We start from the raw sequence: 18,796 nt of genomic DNA, 5'->3' as shown, positions 1-18,796 counted from the left end.
TGATCCCTCCGTGAACCTGAGGAGAGACTGATGCCCCTTCCAGACTGGAACATGGAGGTAGGCGTCCCTGATGTCTACTGATGCCATGAATTGACTCGCCTCCAGACCGTTGATGACCGATCTCAGATTCCATCCGAAAAGAAACTACCCGCAGGTGAAGATTTAACTGCTTGAGGTTCAATATTGACCTGAACGAGCCATCCGGCTTCTGGACCAAAAAGAGGTTGGAATAAAACCCTTGCCTCCTTTGATCCTCCGGAACCTCTACAATAACTCCCTGTAGAAGAAGCGAATCGACACAGTGGAGCATTGCCTGTCTTTTGTGTGGATGGCGGGGCAAACTGGTTACAAAAAGACCTGTGAGGAACTGGCCCCACCAAATCTATCATGTAAACTCGTCATGATTCCCTGAATCCATCTGTCCCCTGATGACTCTGCCCACTGGTCTCTGAACAGTAGCAGACGTCCTGAATTCTGGGCCTCCTCAGATCCGTACCCTGCAGCTTCCTTCAGGTGCATAGCCAAGGGAAGCAGCTCCGAATCCTGCAAAGCAGATGCCAACTGCCCAGCCCATGCTTCCAGCGCCCTGGCAACCCAAGCCGATGAAAACGCAGGCCTAAAATTTGTACCAGCAGCTGTAAAGACAGACTTCAAAAAAGTTTCCAACTTACGATCAGTCGAATCCTGTAACGAAGCTGCGCCTGGTATCGGCAATGTAGTCTGGCAGACCAACCTCGCCACTGGAGTATCTACCTTCGCCACCTGTTCCTAGCGAGCCATATCCTCCTCCTGCAGAGGATATAATGACCCATACCTTTTAGGCATAGCAAGCTTTTTGTCTGGCTGTTTCCAGGAAGCCTCTGCAATCTCTCTCAACTCTGCAGAGGAAGGAAAACAAATCGCCTGTCTTGAAGCCTTCTTAAACAGAGATCAGTCCAGAGACCTAGGGCTAGATTTACTAAGCTGCGGGTTTGAAAAAGTGGTGATGTTGCCTACAGCAACCAATCAGATTCTAGCTTTCATTTATTTAGTACCTTCTAAAAAATGATAGCTAGAATCTGATTGGTTGCTATAGGCAACATCCCCACTTTTTCAAACCCCGCAGCTTAGTAAATCTAGCCCCTAGTCTCTCCCACGTCTACAAAACCCAAGGTCTGACGTACTGCTTTAACCAGATCGTCCATACCTTGATATCTAGCACTGTCCTCTAATTCCACTAATGAGGAATCAGAATCCTCTAACAATTCACCTTCCTCTTCAGAGGATCCCTCTGAGTCAGACAAGAGAAGAAGCGGATTTGCTGATCTGTCTTTTATTCTTAGATAAATGTCTAGGGTTCTCCAACAAATTATTTAACCGATCCAAACCTTTTGCCACTGCAGACCAACCAGGCTCCCCCGAAGGGGGTGAAACCTGAGACACCACGGAAATATATTGTCCTACTGCCGACGGCAAAAAACTTGTCATCTCCGTAGAGAAACATCTGAACTAATGGAGGCTGCTGTTCCAGAGGTAGAGGGTAACACCGCAGCTACCGCTGGAATTTCAGTTGGCTTAGATAATAGCTTGACCAGGGTACTAACCCCTGTGTCAAACAGCTGCCCACTCAGGATGATCTGCTACCGGAACGGAGCTGGCCCTGGGCTGCTGCGCAATTGACGCCCCAGCGCAATCAGCACAAAGCACCCCTGTGTCCTGATGTTCGCCGGCTAATTTGGTTTTACATTTGGAACAGGCATACAACTTGGCATGTGTTGCTTTATTTTTCTCAGCCATTATAACAGAAAACAAAGCTACCACCCAGCAAAAAATATAGGCACATACACACAAGATATTTACAGAGAAAATACTAACTAATCTATGACCTAGTCAAAAGATAGTATTTCTGCTTCTGAGAGAGCTATAATCTCTTATAAATATTATGCTCTTCCCCAATATGTGCCCAAATAATCTATACTTCCCTATCTAACAGTATAGAGTATAACTTGTACTTAGCAGAGAGAAGCCTGTCAGCAGCTGTAGTCTTTCAGAATTGCTGCTGTCTCCTTTCCACTGGACACTTTTGGCACCAGAGGAATCTTCCAAGTGCTCCATCAGCGGGGGTGGGGGAGTTTCAGTCTTAACTCCCCCTCTGCTGTGCTTCCCTGCAGTGTGCCAGTGATCTCTACTTCTCCTGACAAGTAGAATCGCATGGCATCCGTTTTATCTCTGCCACATTGCAGCGCTGTAACTGCCCGGCCAGCTATCAAGTTCCCCCTCCTCCTTCAACGAGGAGTGGACTTGGTACACTCCACTCTCCTCAACATGGCCCCCGGGGACAGACAGGACTACCGGCACTCTATGCTAGCGGCAGCACCGGTATCCTGTAGCAGTGTGACAGCGATCTATACAGACTGCTTGTCACACTGTGAGAAGCACTCACAGTCTTGTGCTGGAGCTCACAGTCTTGTGCTGGAGCTGTCAGCGGGAGCCGTTCGGCACCCTGCTGGCAGCTGCTTCTCCAGACGAGTGTGCTCTGTAATACAGAGTCAATTCTCTAAAAAGTAAAAGAACTTGTGAAATAAAAATAAAAAACCTAAAATCACAGTGAATTCAATTCACTGTCCAGCTTGAATCTTCAGCCCAACTCCTTGGGCACCTACAAAAAAAAACTGAGTTCCTGTGGGAGTTGGCAGTGGGAGGGACCCGTTAGCAGCTTGGCAATTAACTATTTAGGTGCCAAACTCCTCCTATCCTACTCAACCCATGGTTAAGCAGTGTCCCCCAGATGGATGAGAGAGAAATCCCAAATATCTCCAGCCTTAACCTAGACTACACTGTTTACGGCACTTAGCAATGCAAAAGAATAGGTTTCAGCACAGACCAAGGAGAAGCAACGTACCTCTTCCCTGCTTTTCTCTTCCACTCCTTCCTGTGGTCAGTATTAACCCTTTCATTGCATGAGGAACCTCTCTCTGTCTTATATATGTCTGGTCTCGGGCATCTTATCTTCATTGTAATTGGTTATTGCAGTGCCTGGAGCTGAACACCCAGGCACGTTCCCCTCTTCCTCACTAATCTGTGCCCTGTCAGATGGATCGCGGACAGCGACCTTCTGCAGGTATGCAGGCGAAAGACAGACACAGGAAGTTAACGCTAACACTGTAACAGCAAGAGATGTTTGTTAAATACTGGAGTAAACAAATTTTTCACTGCTGCAATGAGCAGCAATAAAAATAGATTTCTCCAGCGAAGGAGACAATAATTATAAATAGACTCCATGGTCTGGATTGGCCTCCTACAGAGCCGGACGTTTAAATATATATAGAAAAATGCTGTATATATTGTTTTTCTGGATGACTGGTTCCTTGTCTTACCCAGGGGTGTGAAATGAGACAAAACTAGAGCCTTGAGGCATTTGCGGTTACAAAAGAACTCTCCCATCACCCAACTCTTTAGCCACTGCTTCCCACAGCCATATGTTCCACTACGGTGAGCAAATCCGCCCTGGGTGTTCCCAATTGTAGTCCCTCAGGCAGCTGCACTGACCACCACTCCACCTCAAATTATCTGTCCCTCAGTTCCAGGAGGAACACAAAAATTGTCTGTGGACACAGAAAGAGGCAGAGGAGGGTGGACTCCTGCTCAGCTCCCTACAGTCTTAAGTTGTTGAAAGAGTTCCTAAAAGTGGGCTCAACCTGGAGGTTGAGACATAATAAAGTAAGAGAGACAAGGACTCTAGAGAGAAAAGATCTTTATTTTGCAATGTACTGCCTATAAAGGGTGTGTATCTGCAATACAGAGACAGGCCAGATAATCTAGATAGTGGATAGTCAAGAGAGGGGGGAGGAAAAAAAACAACCACTCTCAAGGCTTACCACCCCTAGACCAGAATCCCCCTGTAGAAATTAAAGTCTGGAGGGAAGAAGACCGTAGCTGTTGCTGCACTAGGAAATAATTGCTGCTTCCACACAAGCTCTGTGTGTCTAGTTTTCGTGGGCTTGCCAGAAAGGAAAGCCTGCCAAGGAGGAGATGCCTTGGAGAGATTCCACCACACCCTAGGGTCTAGCAATAGAAGGAGGCTGCACTAAGACGCACCCTAAGCCAATTTGCAGGCTAGTGCATGACTGCTTAAGGGAGCCAAAACCTGGCCCCCTTCAGTCGACTGGACACACTGCCCTCACTCATCTCACGCAGACCCCGGCACCAGGGCATAACTGATATAAAGGCGAAGAAGGGAGCCTCCAATTTGGAAGCTGTACGTCTGGATCACAGTCTGGTACCGATCCATCTGATGGTTGTCACTCATGGGGGGTTCCCGGTCACCATCTGAGTCTAAAGTGACCAGGCCCCTTTCAAAGGCATTACAACGCTGGAAACGGGCATGTGGCAGAAGGAGGTACCATTTTCTGTACCTCTGCTATCCACTCCATGCACCCACTGTCGCCGTGGCTGAACAGATATCCGATTGTAAAACAGAACACTTTGATAAATCAAATTAATGAAAAAGAAAATAAGCTATATAAGGAAAAAAGAATAGAAAAAGATTGAGGTTATAGAGAGGGAGGATCTGAGATTTTCCGGTTACTTTAAAGTGCCCAAGCTCCATTTTACCGCACTCTACACCCCAGTGCCTGCCCCGTCCCCATAGGATCTAGGAGAATTATTCACTGTAAAACATTGCACAATATGTAGGTGTTACAAAAATAAATCTTAATAAAACAATATAATATTATACTTACACCAAACATCAAGACAAAGATGAAACTTTGTTTTAAAACAATTCTCTAGTAATATTCTACTTTTTCAGAGAATGATTCAGAGTAACCTTTCTCTTGAGTTTTTTTCCGATATCAAGCTGAGCTCCACATCTGGGCCCAGACCAGGACGGCAAGACAAACTGGCTAACAATTAGACAATTCTTGTAGCAAGAAAAAATGCCTATCACCATTTACCATAAGATTACGGTAAACGCCTATAAATAGCCTGAGCAATTATTGGCTGAAAGAACATGTTATAACACTAGAATACTAAGGGTACCAATCTAACTGACATAGTGGCTAGTTACAAGCTACATAACAATTGACCATTTACTCCATCTGCATAAACACAAATACACACAATTATTACATGAAATGTCACACTGTAATTCAGTAAAGTCAACTGTAGAGCAAATTAAGTTTACGGATGTTGAGATTGTGCACCTGGAATCATGGTGTGCAGGCCTTTGAGGTGATCAGATGTGACGCCACTCTCTGTACATACTTTGTCCACAAAACGTGTGATGAATCGGACCACACAATGAGCCACATCTGAGCTTTCTGAATCTTCAAATCCACTTTCTGTGTCTGCACTCTCTGCAACGCTGCCAGCCATGCTAGAGGTTTTTTTTATGAAAAACAACACATCAGTTGACTGGAATTTAGCATCTAGCTAAGCAAGGTACATAAAGAGAGAGGACTCTTTATTTTATGATAACATGAATAACCTGTTTGTGATGAAGCTGTTGGTTACACTTTCTGTATCTCCCAGGCCAGCACCACCTCTCAAAAGCCGGTTTTTAGAGGTGTCCAGTGGTAAGAGTAGATAGCTCATGCGATTGGCATAGTGGATAGCCTGGCTAAATACAGTGCTCTCCTCTTTCTGAATGAGCTCCAGCTGCTTTTCACGCTGAAGTGTTGGCCATAGACGACATTGCTCTGCTGCCAGCTCCAGTGCTGATCTTTCCTCTTCTTCCACTTCATCCTGACAAAAGAAATTGTGGATATTATCATATAGGACATCTGTTTAGGTTACTAGGAGGCTAATTGGCTGCTATTAAATTAACCTTAGTCTTTCTCGGTCTGTGTGTGTATGTTATGGAATTTAGACTAAGTTAAAATAGGGCAGGGATTGATGCGAGTGAGGTCTCTGTACAGCTCTGTGGAACTAGTGACGCTATATAAATAGATGGAAGATGTTTGAGAGAAGCTCGCAAATTATTCTCGTCGCAAGATAACGGAAATAAAAAAAATCTGCAGATTTTACAAAGCTGACCTAGTGACCACTGTGCACTGTACGGATTTTAAGCTTAAACTGTCTAACACATATAAAGGTATACCAAATGGGGGAATTAATCGAAATGTAAACCTTGTCTCATACCAAGACAATAGTTATGTTAGATATTTTAGCGAGTTTAAAAATCAGACAATTCTAGTGACCTTTATTCACTATTGTAGACAACCCACTCAAAATCTAGTACATTTATATTTTTTTTGCAAAAGGGGTCATGGTAGAGACCATATGCGGTCATATTTTCTCAAACATTTAGGCATGTTTATTAATCAGTAACTCACTCCACATTTACAAATCTGTGTGCGCCTGGTGCTAGCTAAGAACTGGTTCTTCTACAAAAGTCTTCAAAAGTATGGATGGTAAAAAAACTGTTCAGAGGCTGCACACATTAATTAGTGATTCATGCCCATAAGGTGTATGTTTATTGTTGTAAAAACAGAACACAACAGTGGTGTACCTACCCTCAAAGTATTGTGTTCCTTTCAGTGTGTGCATCAATAAACAAACATATAGGGGTTAATCTCTAATAATACCTATGTGCAGTTTCTGAACATTTTTTTTCATGCATTTTATCATTTGTTTTTACAGTTTTTCATGCATAATAATTTAATAATGACATGATTCAATACTAAAATATACCCACTTTGTTTTGAATAGGGAACATTGATTGCATACAATATATATATTTTATAGATTGGTAAAATGGGTTACAAATATATGAATTTAACTGGAATTAGGAGGAAACCGTATAAACGTACAGTATGGGAGCGACATGTAGCATACAGAGAAAATACATAGGGAGAGTCTAGGAGACACAACTGGATTTAGGAGAGGCATTATGGTGTCGGAAAAACAGTTACCGAGTTTGATGTAGTGTCCTCAGAAGTTAGATACAGGGCTCGGATGTGGTTTTGGACATCCCCATAAAACATAGCTTCCCAGAACTGCATGTTGGTCCAAACTAGGTGCTCTTGGACACAGCTGTAAGCAAACTGCGTAATACCAGGGCTCAATTTCTACAAGGGGTAAAGGAAAATATTGCAAGGAACTCAATACTGTACAAAATATAAAATAAACCTTTAGCATAGTGCCAGAAAATGAGAATAAATAGGAGACAAATATTAATACAAATAACATAGTTCACCAACATGTTTCAGTAAGGTAAAAACTAGTAAGTCACCTTTGTAGCCTGGGAACTTACCCTGCAGAAAGCTGTGACCAGAGGTAAGAGAGCTGCAGCTGTAGCATGTTCATCCAGTGATGTGCAATCCTGACAAGAGACAAGGAAACAAGGGTCTGTTATTTCTCCTGCTTAAAGTATTCCAGCATCTCCCTCACACTTCTTCTTAGCAATGTACCTCCTAGCTTACATTCATTAATAAAGATAACATACTGCCCAGCAAGTCCAACAAAAATACTTCTATGGATTGCAACATAGATTTCGCTGGATCAAGCATATTCAAGAATTCACACTCTTTCTAGAGTAGTAGCAAAACGGAATTCTTATTGTTTGTTACTGTTTAAAAAGTAGAAGAAATGTAATAGAAAACAAAACCACAGACATAACCACACACCTGTAAACAGCAGTTCATTAGACGCACAACAAAGTCAAACTGTTGGTGATCCAGTACTGCACGATTCTGCTGCACATGAAGATTGAGCTCCTGGGTTAGACACTGTCTTGCTGCACGTCCCTTCAGAGCCCGAAGCACAGCTGGTTGCAACTACATAGAGAAAGTCAGAGTCAAACAGGACTAATCTTTTTATAAATATATATGTACAAGTTACAATGCCTTAACAGAACTTGAGATTTTTAGTAATGTATTTACTTCGGCTATGCACCTGAGCGCAAGCTGCTCTTTTCTAATATTTAAAAATCTATCCCCAAATTATAACTTCATCTCAAGCCCCTTCAGTTCTTATAAACTCCACAAACTATCTCATATATATTTCTGTGATCATATTTTAAGTGTTCTCTAAGATTTGTAGGAAAACGTCTCAAGTTTAGTATCGGTTCCAAGTGTGATAACTAATATTTTATTACCTGCGGAACTTTATGAAGACTAAACTAGAGCTAGAAAATATTCTCACAAGACATTAAAATTAATTAAACAAGGAAAGCATAAATAACGCATGATTCTGCATAATTGGGAATATATTTCTGCCTGAAGTATTGGTATGTCAATGGCAGGAATTTTCCCACTGTATAGGAACCCAGAGACTGCAAGCTCTACACATGTTCCTAAGACAGATAGATAACATAGATCTATCTCTATCTATATACATATCCATACATATACACACACACACACAGACACACCGCCAATCAACAGGACCAGTTCCCAATTCAGCCACACTTCTGAACGGTTCAGTTGGGGGATGGACTTACTGTACAGTCCGATTAAAGATGCATTCAATTTGGTCTAAAAAAAATAGCATGTCTATGTCATGAATATGTAAAATGTAATCCCAATCCGTTATTGTTTACAGTCACCTTTTTGGCCTCCAGCATTTTGTTCTCAAAGATATAAGATATACAGTTCCTCACAACTTCTAGTCGCCGGTTGCTGTTAGCCAGGGCACTGCCATTCCAGTCTACAATTGCTGCTAAAAAGAGAAGCAAGAGAGAAAATCACTAGGAATATAAGTAAGAGAGAATGAAGTAGTTATGGAGAGAAGAATGAATATAAGATGCAAAGGGGATAAAAAAAAATACAGTCGTACTGAGACCAAGGCTGCAAGATGCACATTGTGGAAAAGGCATAATATGTTCAAGACGATTGCTAAAATATTTTGGAATAATAAATATAATAAATATAATAAAAGCACAAACCAATAGGTGGCCCAGGTGGCACAATGCACTTCTTCTCTGCTTTAACAGCTGGGGGTGCATTATGCATCTTGGCAGCAGCTTGATCCAAGATCCATTGTATACTACTTTCATCCAGTAGAGGGAAAGGTTTATGTTGAGGTCGCAGATGACTGCCTTCAGCTGGGCGCTGCACTTTATGCATACTAACAGCAGGATAAGGGTTTTCCTACAAAAGATGGAAATGAATGTCAATATAAACAAAAAAAAACAAAAAAAAAAAAAAAACAACCCACTGCCTGTAAGCTCTACCAGAAAATTTGTCAAACACATGCCACCAGCACCACAAGAAACTATATTCCCAAGTTTAGCAGATTCATCAAAACAAAAAAAAACACATCATCGGCAAGTCATTATTATGGACTGACAGCAAGGTATTTTAAATGGCATATAAGTTTCTTGTCCACATTGTGACATAATCAGGGAAATAGGTACCATCTCCTGGGGTAGATAGCAACAAACAGCGGCAATAAGTTTCTTGAAACTCTGATTTTTAGAAGGACCACAGAAAGGAAACACCTGCTGTATCAAGACAGCAATCTAGCAGGCCTATTCTGTGACATGTTACAGACTTTCTCAGGATTGTTGGCACCCTTGAACCAGGGTGGTCAGTCCTTTTCGAGTGGTACAACATGGGGGTCGGTGGACCAGGTTTGCAGAGCTGTATCAACATACTTTTTCAAAATTTTTACAAAGTGGACCCTACTGCCTCTGTACCTTCTTCATAGGCACTTCTTCACGTTATGCAAGGCTTTGGAATACCCCGATGTCTATCTCCCTAGCACTGAATGAGAAAATGGGGAGAAAGGGAGAGATCTATATAAACAGCCTGAACCCAAACATGAAGAATGGGAAAACAGAACAAAAAGAAGCATAACAGGGAGGGTGGCCAGTTCTCCCCATGGATTAAGAGAAAAGAGGATTTTTATACTTACAATAAATCTGTTTCTCCAATTCCATCTTGGGGACACTGCTACCATGGGGTTGTGCGAGGGGTGAGGAGTTTGGCACTTAACAAGTTAACTTGTTAAAGTATGCTGCTGACAAGCCACTCCCCTCTGCAACCTCCCTGTAGCCTCTTCAGTTTAAGTATAAAGCCCCAAGGAGGGGAGACAACCAACCAGAGACCAAACGGCAGAAGAGCAGAAAGGAAGGAACGCAGTGTCCTCCAGATGGAATCAGAGAAACGGATTTATCGCAAGTATAAAAATCCTCTTTTCTCTTTCATCCGAGCCATTTCGCGCAGCCCAAGACGTGCCCACCGAACGGGTAGAAAGGGCAACAATACGATCTGGGACAGGTCGATTAGCATTGATATAAGCCTGCTTAATAGTTGACATAAGCCATCAAGCAATTGATTGCGTGAAGGCCGGCCATCCTCGTTTTGAGATAAAATAAAGAATCCGTGCGGCGAATCTTAGATGTCCTATGGACAGATTCGGAGAGCTCTGACCACATCCAGAAATTCTATTGAGCCTGTTAAAGATGCCTGTGGCTCCTCTGTGAAAACTGGAACCACTATTTCCTAGGTTAAAATGAAACCCAGAAACAACATTTGGCAGAATAGTTGGAATTGTTCTGAGAACCGCCCTATCATCATGAAACACCAGATATGGTTCGCGACATGAGAGCCCCCAGCTCGGAAATTCTACGAACTGACGCAATAGCTAGTAGAAAGGCAATTTTCCATGTTAGAATTGTAACTCCACAATTTGCAACGGTTCAAAGGGCGGTCCCTAAAGCATATTAATGACCAGATTAAGATCCCAGGGTGCCGTCGGCAGAACATATGGAGGTTGGATATGCAAGACTCCCTGTAGGAAGGTCCTGACATCTGGTATGTTTACCAGCCGACAGTGAAAATACACCATAAGAGCCGAAATCTGTACTTTTAATGACCCCAGGCGAATGCCCCCATCCAGGCCATCCTGGATGGGGGCATCCAGGCCATCCTGGCTGCAACTGCCGTTGAGGAAACAGATGAGGAAATGGAAGTTGCATTTAGGGAAGCTTCATACACATTTCCTGAAGCCTCCTTGAGGTGAAGGGTAAGGGGAAGTAGGTCTGAATCCTGCAGACCCATTGCCAACTGGTCAGCCCAAGTTTCCATAGCCCTGGCAACCCATGCTGATGAAAACATAGGTCTAAATGAAGTACCTGCTGCACTGTAGATTACTTTAAGAAAGCCTCTATCTTACGGTCAGTGGGGTCCTGCAGGGGGGCTGTCCCTGGAACAGGGAGAGTAGTGTAGCGAGCTAAATGAGCCATTGGCATATCAACCCTTGGAACCTGTTCTCAACTGTTTAGAACATCTTCCTGCAATGGGTATAAAAGCAAGGTACCTCAGTGGAATAACAAACCTGCATCAGGTTGTTTCCAGGAGGCTTCTGCAATCTCTTTCAATTCCACAGATGGAGGAAAATGGACCGCCCGCCTTCTGACCTTTTTAAAAAGACTACGATCTGTAGCTCTAGTCTCCTCTAGGTCTAGAAGCCCAAATCCCTGTCGTACTGCTACCACCAGGTTATCAATCCCTTGATTCCTGGGAAATGCCTCTGGTTCCGTGTGCGGAATCGGAATCCTCTAAAACCCCGCCCTCCTCTTCTGAGGATATCTCCGAATCAGAGGGGACAGAAGGGGGTTAGAGGATCTTTGTAAATTTTTCTTGTGTAAGGGTCTTGGTGCCTCCAAAAAACGGTTTAAGCTATCTAGGCACCTGACTGATGATGTAGACCAAGCCAGTTCCTCAGTAGAAGGGGCTTGAGAGGATAGTACGAATGGATCCCCCGCCTGTCCTGCAACAACGGACTCAGTGATCCCCAGAGGTTGAAGGGAGTACTGCAGCAACCACTGGGATTTCTGCTGGCTTAAAAAGCAGTTGTACCAGTGTGTTAACCCCCTGCGTCAGGGCAGTCACCCATGCTGGAGTTTCCTCTATTGGCGGAGTTAGTCTGGCCTGCGCTACCATGGGAACCCCACCGCAGTCAGTACAAAGTGACCCAAGGTTCAATGGGTAATTTAACTTTATACTTGAAGCAAGTGCAATATTTTGCAAGAGGTGCTTTACCCTTGTCAAACATTTTGTATGGAACTGTGTCACAGCAATAAAATGTAATACAGGCAATCACACAAGAAATAGGCAGACGATACTAACTAATCTATGACAGAAGTAAAAAGATTGTATCTTGTTAAAGCTATGTGTGAACCAAAAATATATCTATGCAAGTAGTATTCTATCTATTAATCTATTTGCATAAAATAATTTTATCCTAATACACCCCTATCTAAATATAGAGAGTACAGAATTAAGATTGTAATGTTACTTAGCCTTTCATAAGGCTAAGATGACTGGAGCAGGAGAGGTTTGTCAGCAGCTCTGCATTATCCGCAGGAGTAGCTGCTGTCTTTACCAGGAAGATGCTTTGGCGCCTCTTAGGAGAGTCCAACTTATCTCTGCAGGCGGGGGAGCTCTTTTACTAGCTGTCTCTGTCCTGCAAGGAGGGGCATCCAAAAAGCCGATCAGAACGGAGAACCTCCTGGGCCATGAGGATAGCATGAATTCCTTCTCATTTTATCTTGAGACCCTCAGAAGCATGACCACTGTAGTGAAGAGAGACTAGAGCACCACTATGGTGTGTACAAACAAAGCCCTGGAGTCTCTATATCTGGCTCCATAGACTTTTACAATGTGGTTTAACAGAGACGCCAAATGATCGACATCCGGCCTTCCCTACCAATGCACATGCTGTTGCAAGACCTTCAAGTGTCATGACCAGTTCCCTGGATGAACATCCTGAAGGCAGAGATAGTTTCTGCCTTCCAGTTGTCCACCCTGGGAATGAACACGGCCAAGAGAACTTGGAGATCTTTCGGTCCATAGCATAATGTGAGCAGTCTCACTCATGGCTTGGACACTCCTAGTGCCTTCTTGGTGGTTTAGAAATAGAAACATGTGGCATTTCCAAATGCAGTCACAGCTTTTGCTTCAAAGAAGGATTGGCCAGTACTTGCCCAGTGCCTTCAATACTGCCCTCAGTATTGATCAAGAGTTTGGATTCCTCAGACGTCAATGGACCTTGGGAACCTTGTTGGAAGCAGACTAGACTTCCCCCGTATTCTAGAGGTTGGCACCAGTGGTAAGTATCCAATTTCAGACATCCGTTGGTAAAGTTGCTTCTCTTCAACCACCAAAATAGTGACTGATGTACTCTTTGTGACAGTGCAATGCATTGACAGGTCAGCTCTAAGTGTGAACCATTCCACATGAGATTAGTTTATTCTGGAACTCCCTCAAATAAAAATAAGCAAATTGGACTGCCTCGAAGGAGACCATTTTGCTCAGAACTCTCATGCAACCATCAAAGGACACCTGCTTTTTGCACAAGAGAGATATCACCATGTCCTGAAAAGAGATAATCTTGTCCTCCGGTAGAAACACACGTTGAAGAAAGGAAGTAACCACAAGAAAAACAGCCCCTGTGATAGTTCAAGGTAGGATTTTTTTGAAGTTCATGATCCAGCCGTGTGTCTCCAGAGTCTTGGCCAGCTCTGCTATCTGGCTGAGAAGGCCAAGGAGGTTTTTGGACTAAGATATGATTGGAATGGCCTCCCAGAGTTTTGTGGTTTTTCCTGGTGGGAAAAAAAAAAAATCACTCCAAGGGAGATCCCTTAAGATCATGTATACCATGAATCAAGTGTCCGATGTGCAATCGAATCCCTTGACTTGGTTCAGGACTAGGCAAGAGTTCACCTCAGGAGCTCCTGAATGGGCATCCAGCCTGTGATGCTGGTTGGTTATCAGCAGGCTTGATAAGCTGGGCACATTGCTGGCCAAGATTATTTCCCACTCCGCTGGTTTCCTCAGGGTCCCTCAGGTTGGGCCCTATTATGAACTGGCTTGTAGGATAAAAGAACTGAAGGGCAAGACGCCTAGATCTAGGGACATTTGTTGGAAGGAACGAGCCCTCGTTTGGCGAGGCCCCCCCAAGCGAGTGCGTTTGCTGATCCTCCTCCTCACTCAAGGCTTGTGGGTCTGACTACATACACTGGAGTTTAGAACTACATATGGAGCAGGCAAAAATTTTGTCATCCCACTCCTCATAGGGCATTTTGCCCTTCCCAGACAATTACTAAAAAATAATAAAACTGGTGGCTACTGTGAAGTAGCCCAAAAAAAATTAATTAGGTTAGCCTTTAGAGGAATAGGGGGAAAGGAACTTACCATTAAAGAATTCTTAAAGTGCCAGAGCCCCTCACATCAGATCTATACTGCATTGTACTCCAGTGTGCCCCATAGGATGTCAAAAGGATGTCAGTGAAAAGGGGATTTCTGTCCCTATATTTATACATTTAAAAATGCTGTATACTTCTGTCAAAGCCAGTAGACTCCACTCAACATTTACTTGTGGAAATCATTAGCAATTCACCAATGAGGGTATTAAGTGTCAGTGACATTCATAACTCAGTGTCTGGGGGATCCAACCTAGTGATTGGTGAACGGTTGGGCACTCAGAACCAATCAGAATGCTGGGCGATATATACTGGTTATAATTGCTTAAAAGAAAATCTGAACTTGGGAATTTCGGACTGTATTGTGTTGCAAGAGATCTAGGGCTTTCATTATATATTTGCCTCCAGAACGGTGTCAATCATTGTAAATTGGTGACTGGGATGCTCACGGCACTGTATATCGGTCACTAGGATGTTTTCTGTTTTGTACATTGGTCACTAAAAAAAGCTCCCTGTATTGTAGAGTGATCACTAGAATGTTCTCTACAGTTTCTAAGTATCTCTCTTCATTGTGTAGTTGTCCCTAGAATACTGCCTGTATTAGGTCAGTCACTAGAATGCTCTATTTTAAAGTGGTCACCAGAATGATCTCGGATTTGTATAGAATTCATTAGAACACACACCGTATTTTACTGGAGTCACCAGAATGTTTGTTGTATTCGTCAATAAACTGCTTTCTGTATTCTAAATTACTACAATAGGCTCTCCTTTAACTATTGATCAGATGAAGCTGCGTGGTATTTGATTATAGCTCTTTCAATTAACAATGTGTCATTTAAATTGTCTGCGTAAAATGATACCCACGTCATTTATCTGGTAAGGTCTGCTGTTACAAGAGCATGGGTGTACAAACGTTGTGTTTACATACATAGCAAATTATCAGTCAACGTTACAGCCGAGTTCTTGAATGCAAAAAATTTTTTAATATCAGACTCCTGTAGTAGCTTTTCCAAGAACCACACATGATTTAAGTAATATCACGGTCACTATTCCCATGTTCTAGTTCCCTAGTACATACATTCCGATAGAGTTTTTCGGCCAGTTCTCGCACATGTTTCACAAGGCTTTTCCGACTTCCCTCCTCGTATTGTAGTTTCTTCACATCATAAGCAACCAGCTTGGAAGAAAAACAGAAGATAATTGAGTAAATAAAAGAAAATATGTCCTGTCATATTTCTTTATCAATGAAACGGCCAAATGTAATCACAGACAGGAGTCCAAAACCGTTGGTCATACAAAAATCAGTATCTACCTCATCAAACAAATCCAAGCCTCTGTATGGTGGACCTCTTTCTGTCACAAACCCTGCAAACGCCATGCCCTCCAGAACCTTGGTGAGAAAGTCATCTTCCACTAATCCACGCTGACCCAAAAAAGAGGCCTGGGAAATAAAAGGACAAGTACGATGTTACAAAATGCCATACACATATAGCATGACAAGACAAAGCACATCTGACATTTCTGTGGCTGAAGGAGAACATTTATATTTTTATTTATTAGAAAACTGTATATTTTTGCTTGGAGAGAGGTGGCACCCTATTTTTCACAGTTGCTTTTTATACATATTTTTAATAATTAGCACCATTGGAGGATTTTTTCCTTTTCACTTCTGTTTTGTGCTTGTGAATGGTTATAATGGTTTAACCTGTTACTCTGATAATCTTTACAGAAGGCAGTTTTATAAACTTAAGAGGGTTTAAATGTTGAAGATATGCAGATTGCTGATACTAGTGATGAATTTCAACAAGTAAAACATTGTCTCAAGGAGGAAACTAGAGGGATTTGAAACACTACAAAATTATGTTGATTCAAAGAGGACTGATAATTTATAAAATATATCTTTTGTGGATGATATTGATCTGACAGTTAAATAAAGTTCTAGATAATTGTTCTTTTTATATTAACAAAGCTTTTATTAAAATAAAAGGGAACACCTAGGAATTTATTAGAACCATGTAAGGAAGAGAATAGGATTAATATTAAAAGATAGGGACGTTAACAGGAAAGTTGAAGAATATGAGAAATATACGAAAGTAAAACAAATTTATTAGAAACAAAGAGGATCAACTCTAAGCTCACAAGAGAATATATATTAAAAGTGGCAAGAAAACAAAACTTTCAGAATCTGAGTGTGGTCAGGTTGCCACCATATCTATGCATTCGTTGGAGGACATATTGTTACTTCAACTTACTATTGCACCTTACAAAAGTTAAATAAATAGAAGAAATGTCTGTGCATTGCCCCTTGAACAAACATTTAAAATGTTTTAATGTTTAATTTAAATTAAGAAAACATTCTTCTACTTGCTTTAAATCCTCTGCTCTGAATCCATTAGGGGATACAGAGCCTCCTTCACGACACTGGCATTTTAAATAAAAAATCATCTTAAGCTCCTTACTCTTCTGTGTGTCCTTCATACAGGGAGCTCAGTTATTTTCTAACAAAGTCCCATAAACCAGAGAGAAAAAGAAAAAAAAGAAGCACACCACTACCCCTGGAAAAGAAACATCCAACTGTGGTATACTGTTAACATGAGAATCAGAGAGTAAAAAGGGTGGGTGATGAGTGTCTCCCAATTCATTCAGAGAAAAGGATTTAAAGGACAGAAGGAAAATGGACTTCCATTTGAGATACTTAAGATTCACTGAGTTCAGTGGTGCAAAAGAAGCTTGCTCTAAAGCCTCCGCACTAAATTGTGGTCTCAAATACATCACACACTGCAAAAATGTCTGCACCTCTAGTAAAAGTGCATGCCTCTTCTGGAATAAACAGAGTACAGAGATCTGATTTTTGAACAAACTATTTCAAGCCATAATCAAAGCCATTCTGTAAGAAAGTCATTCTGTAAGAACAGTAGGAGACATCCCAACTGAAAAGAAGACATTGTAAAACATCCTATTCTCACACCCAAGAAACATAGGTCTTCCAGCCCCTATGTTAATTTTTTTTTTGCAGAAACAGGTTTCGATCACCCTGTCAGAAATCCTTTCTTCATAATAATCATTGTTTCAACTGCTACCCCGTAAAAGTCAGTCATGCCAACCTTGATGGTAAAATGGTCCCTGGCTTAGCAGATCATTTCTTTAGTCCGACAGTCCTGTGCTACCAACAACACCCCTTCCCTTTCTAAGGAACTTGGGGCAACATTGCCACTGGATAAATCAGATGAAATCCCATGGGAATGGCATCTACAAAGAATGCCTGTGAATCCCTGGTCCTTGAGCAAAATCACTCCATCTTGTGGCTCAACTGAGACACAATCAGGTCAATATCTGGCTGACCCCATCTAGCCACATGCACTGTAAAATTTCCTAGATGAAAGACCATTCTCCATGATACAGAGATAATCGGCTTCCCAATTTTCCAGCCGTGGTATAAAAAAATACTCATATTGCGAAGACAGTTTGTTCTGCCCAGCGTATGATACTAGCACTTTCCTTCATTGTAAAAGCGCTCTATGTGCTTCACTGATGGTTGCATACGTCACCACAGTGGCATTGTCCAACTTAACTCTTATGAGCTTTCCCCACAAGGGAAGCTGTCCCTGAACTAGAGCTTTGAAAATTGCCCTTAGCTCTACAACATTAGTCAGAAGCCTGGCCTCTGCCAGATACCACAGATCCTGAAACCAGTGATGAATCCAGACCAAAAGACTGGCATCAGTGGTAACAACTATCCTGTAGAGGTTGTTCACCTTAAACAACCAGAGTAAGGAGTGTCCTTGGAGGCTGGAAAGTCTGTTGTGTTCAGATAATAATGAGATGTATTCTATTTGAAGGCGAATATGATTTGGAGCGTGCTTGAGTAAAACGGTGCAAACTGCACAACCTCGAAAGTCAAAACCATGTTCCCCTGGACATTCATACAGAACAGGATAAATGTCCAGCTGCGAGCCAATAGACAACTTACCAATATGAGTAACAAGTCTATTCTGTCTCCTGAGAAAAATACCCTCTCATATTGAGCGTCCAAGAGCAGACTCAGAAAGACCTGCATTGGAGTTTGCACCAGGTTGGATTTCTGATTATTGATAATTCAACTGTGGGACTTGAATACCTGTGCCATTTCCCAGTACTGTGCAGAAGCAGAGACCGAGACATCGCCTAGATCAAGAGATTGTCCAAGTGAGGTATAATCATTACTTCATTCGACCTCAGACAGGCACAATCCTCGGAAATACACAAGGGGCTGGTGCCAGACCAAGGGGCAGGGCCCGAAACGGAAATTAATGACACTTTCCGATCATATCAGAGGCGCGACGGAGTTTACAGGGCAGGCGTCGTTGGATGTTAACTCTGTCACGGCTAAGCTCTCTGCATTAGTCAAAGTAGCCAAACGTTCCTTATGGTTGCATTTTTGGCCCGTGGACTTGCATTCCAAATACACCTTGGAGGCTGTACCTTTTGTCAGCATCTCTCTCTTTGGTGCCAGATTAGACCAGCTCATTTCAGAAGCTATGGGAGGTAAAAGACCTTTTTTGCCTGTCACTCAGACCAAGCCAAAACAGTTTAGGTTTCTGTCTTTTCACCCCTACCACAGATCCAGAGGATCCCCTACCAGGGACCAGCCAAATGCGGGCGGTTTCCGTAGGGGCCGGGGTCCAT

The 18,796-nt window shown here is 42.5% G+C and overlaps 1 protein-coding gene across 8 annotated transcripts in view; it reads right to left on the bottom strand.

Moving 5' to 3' along the window:
- Positions 1–18,796, bottom strand: part of SBF1 (SET binding factor 1) — a 146,168-nt gene that overhangs the window by 73,858 nt on the left and 53,514 nt on the right. For 7 of the 8 annotated variants that reach the window (XM_075208486.1, XM_075208490.1, XM_075208493.1 and 4 more), the window contains 9 exons: positions 15,444–15,572; positions 15,210–15,308; positions 8,867–9,071; positions 8,528–8,640; positions 7,608–7,757; positions 7,235–7,303; positions 6,894–7,049; positions 5,468–5,724; positions 5,184–5,356 (listed from right to left, as the gene is read on the bottom strand). In XM_075208486.1, coding sequence (XP_075064587.1) covers positions 5,184–5,356; positions 5,468–5,724; positions 6,894–7,049; positions 7,235–7,303; positions 7,608–7,757; positions 8,528–8,640; positions 8,867–9,071; positions 15,210–15,308; positions 15,444–15,572 — 1,351 coding nt within the window. The remainder of the gene's footprint in view (positions 1–5,183; positions 5,357–5,467; positions 5,725–6,893; positions 7,050–7,234; positions 7,304–7,607; positions 7,758–8,527; positions 8,641–8,866; positions 9,072–15,209; positions 15,309–15,443; positions 15,573–18,796) is intronic. The other variant, XM_075208487.1, reaches the window with a different exon arrangement.

Source organism: Mixophyes fleayi, chromosome 4, assembly GCF_038048845.1.
Source record: "Mixophyes fleayi isolate aMixFle1 chromosome 4, aMixFle1.hap1, whole genome shotgun sequence".
NCBI lineage: Eukaryota > Metazoa > Chordata > Amphibia > Anura > Limnodynastidae > Mixophyes > Mixophyes fleayi.
The sequence above is the reverse complement of the archived record's forward strand: the minus strand, read 5'-3'. Positions and strand labels throughout refer to the sequence as shown.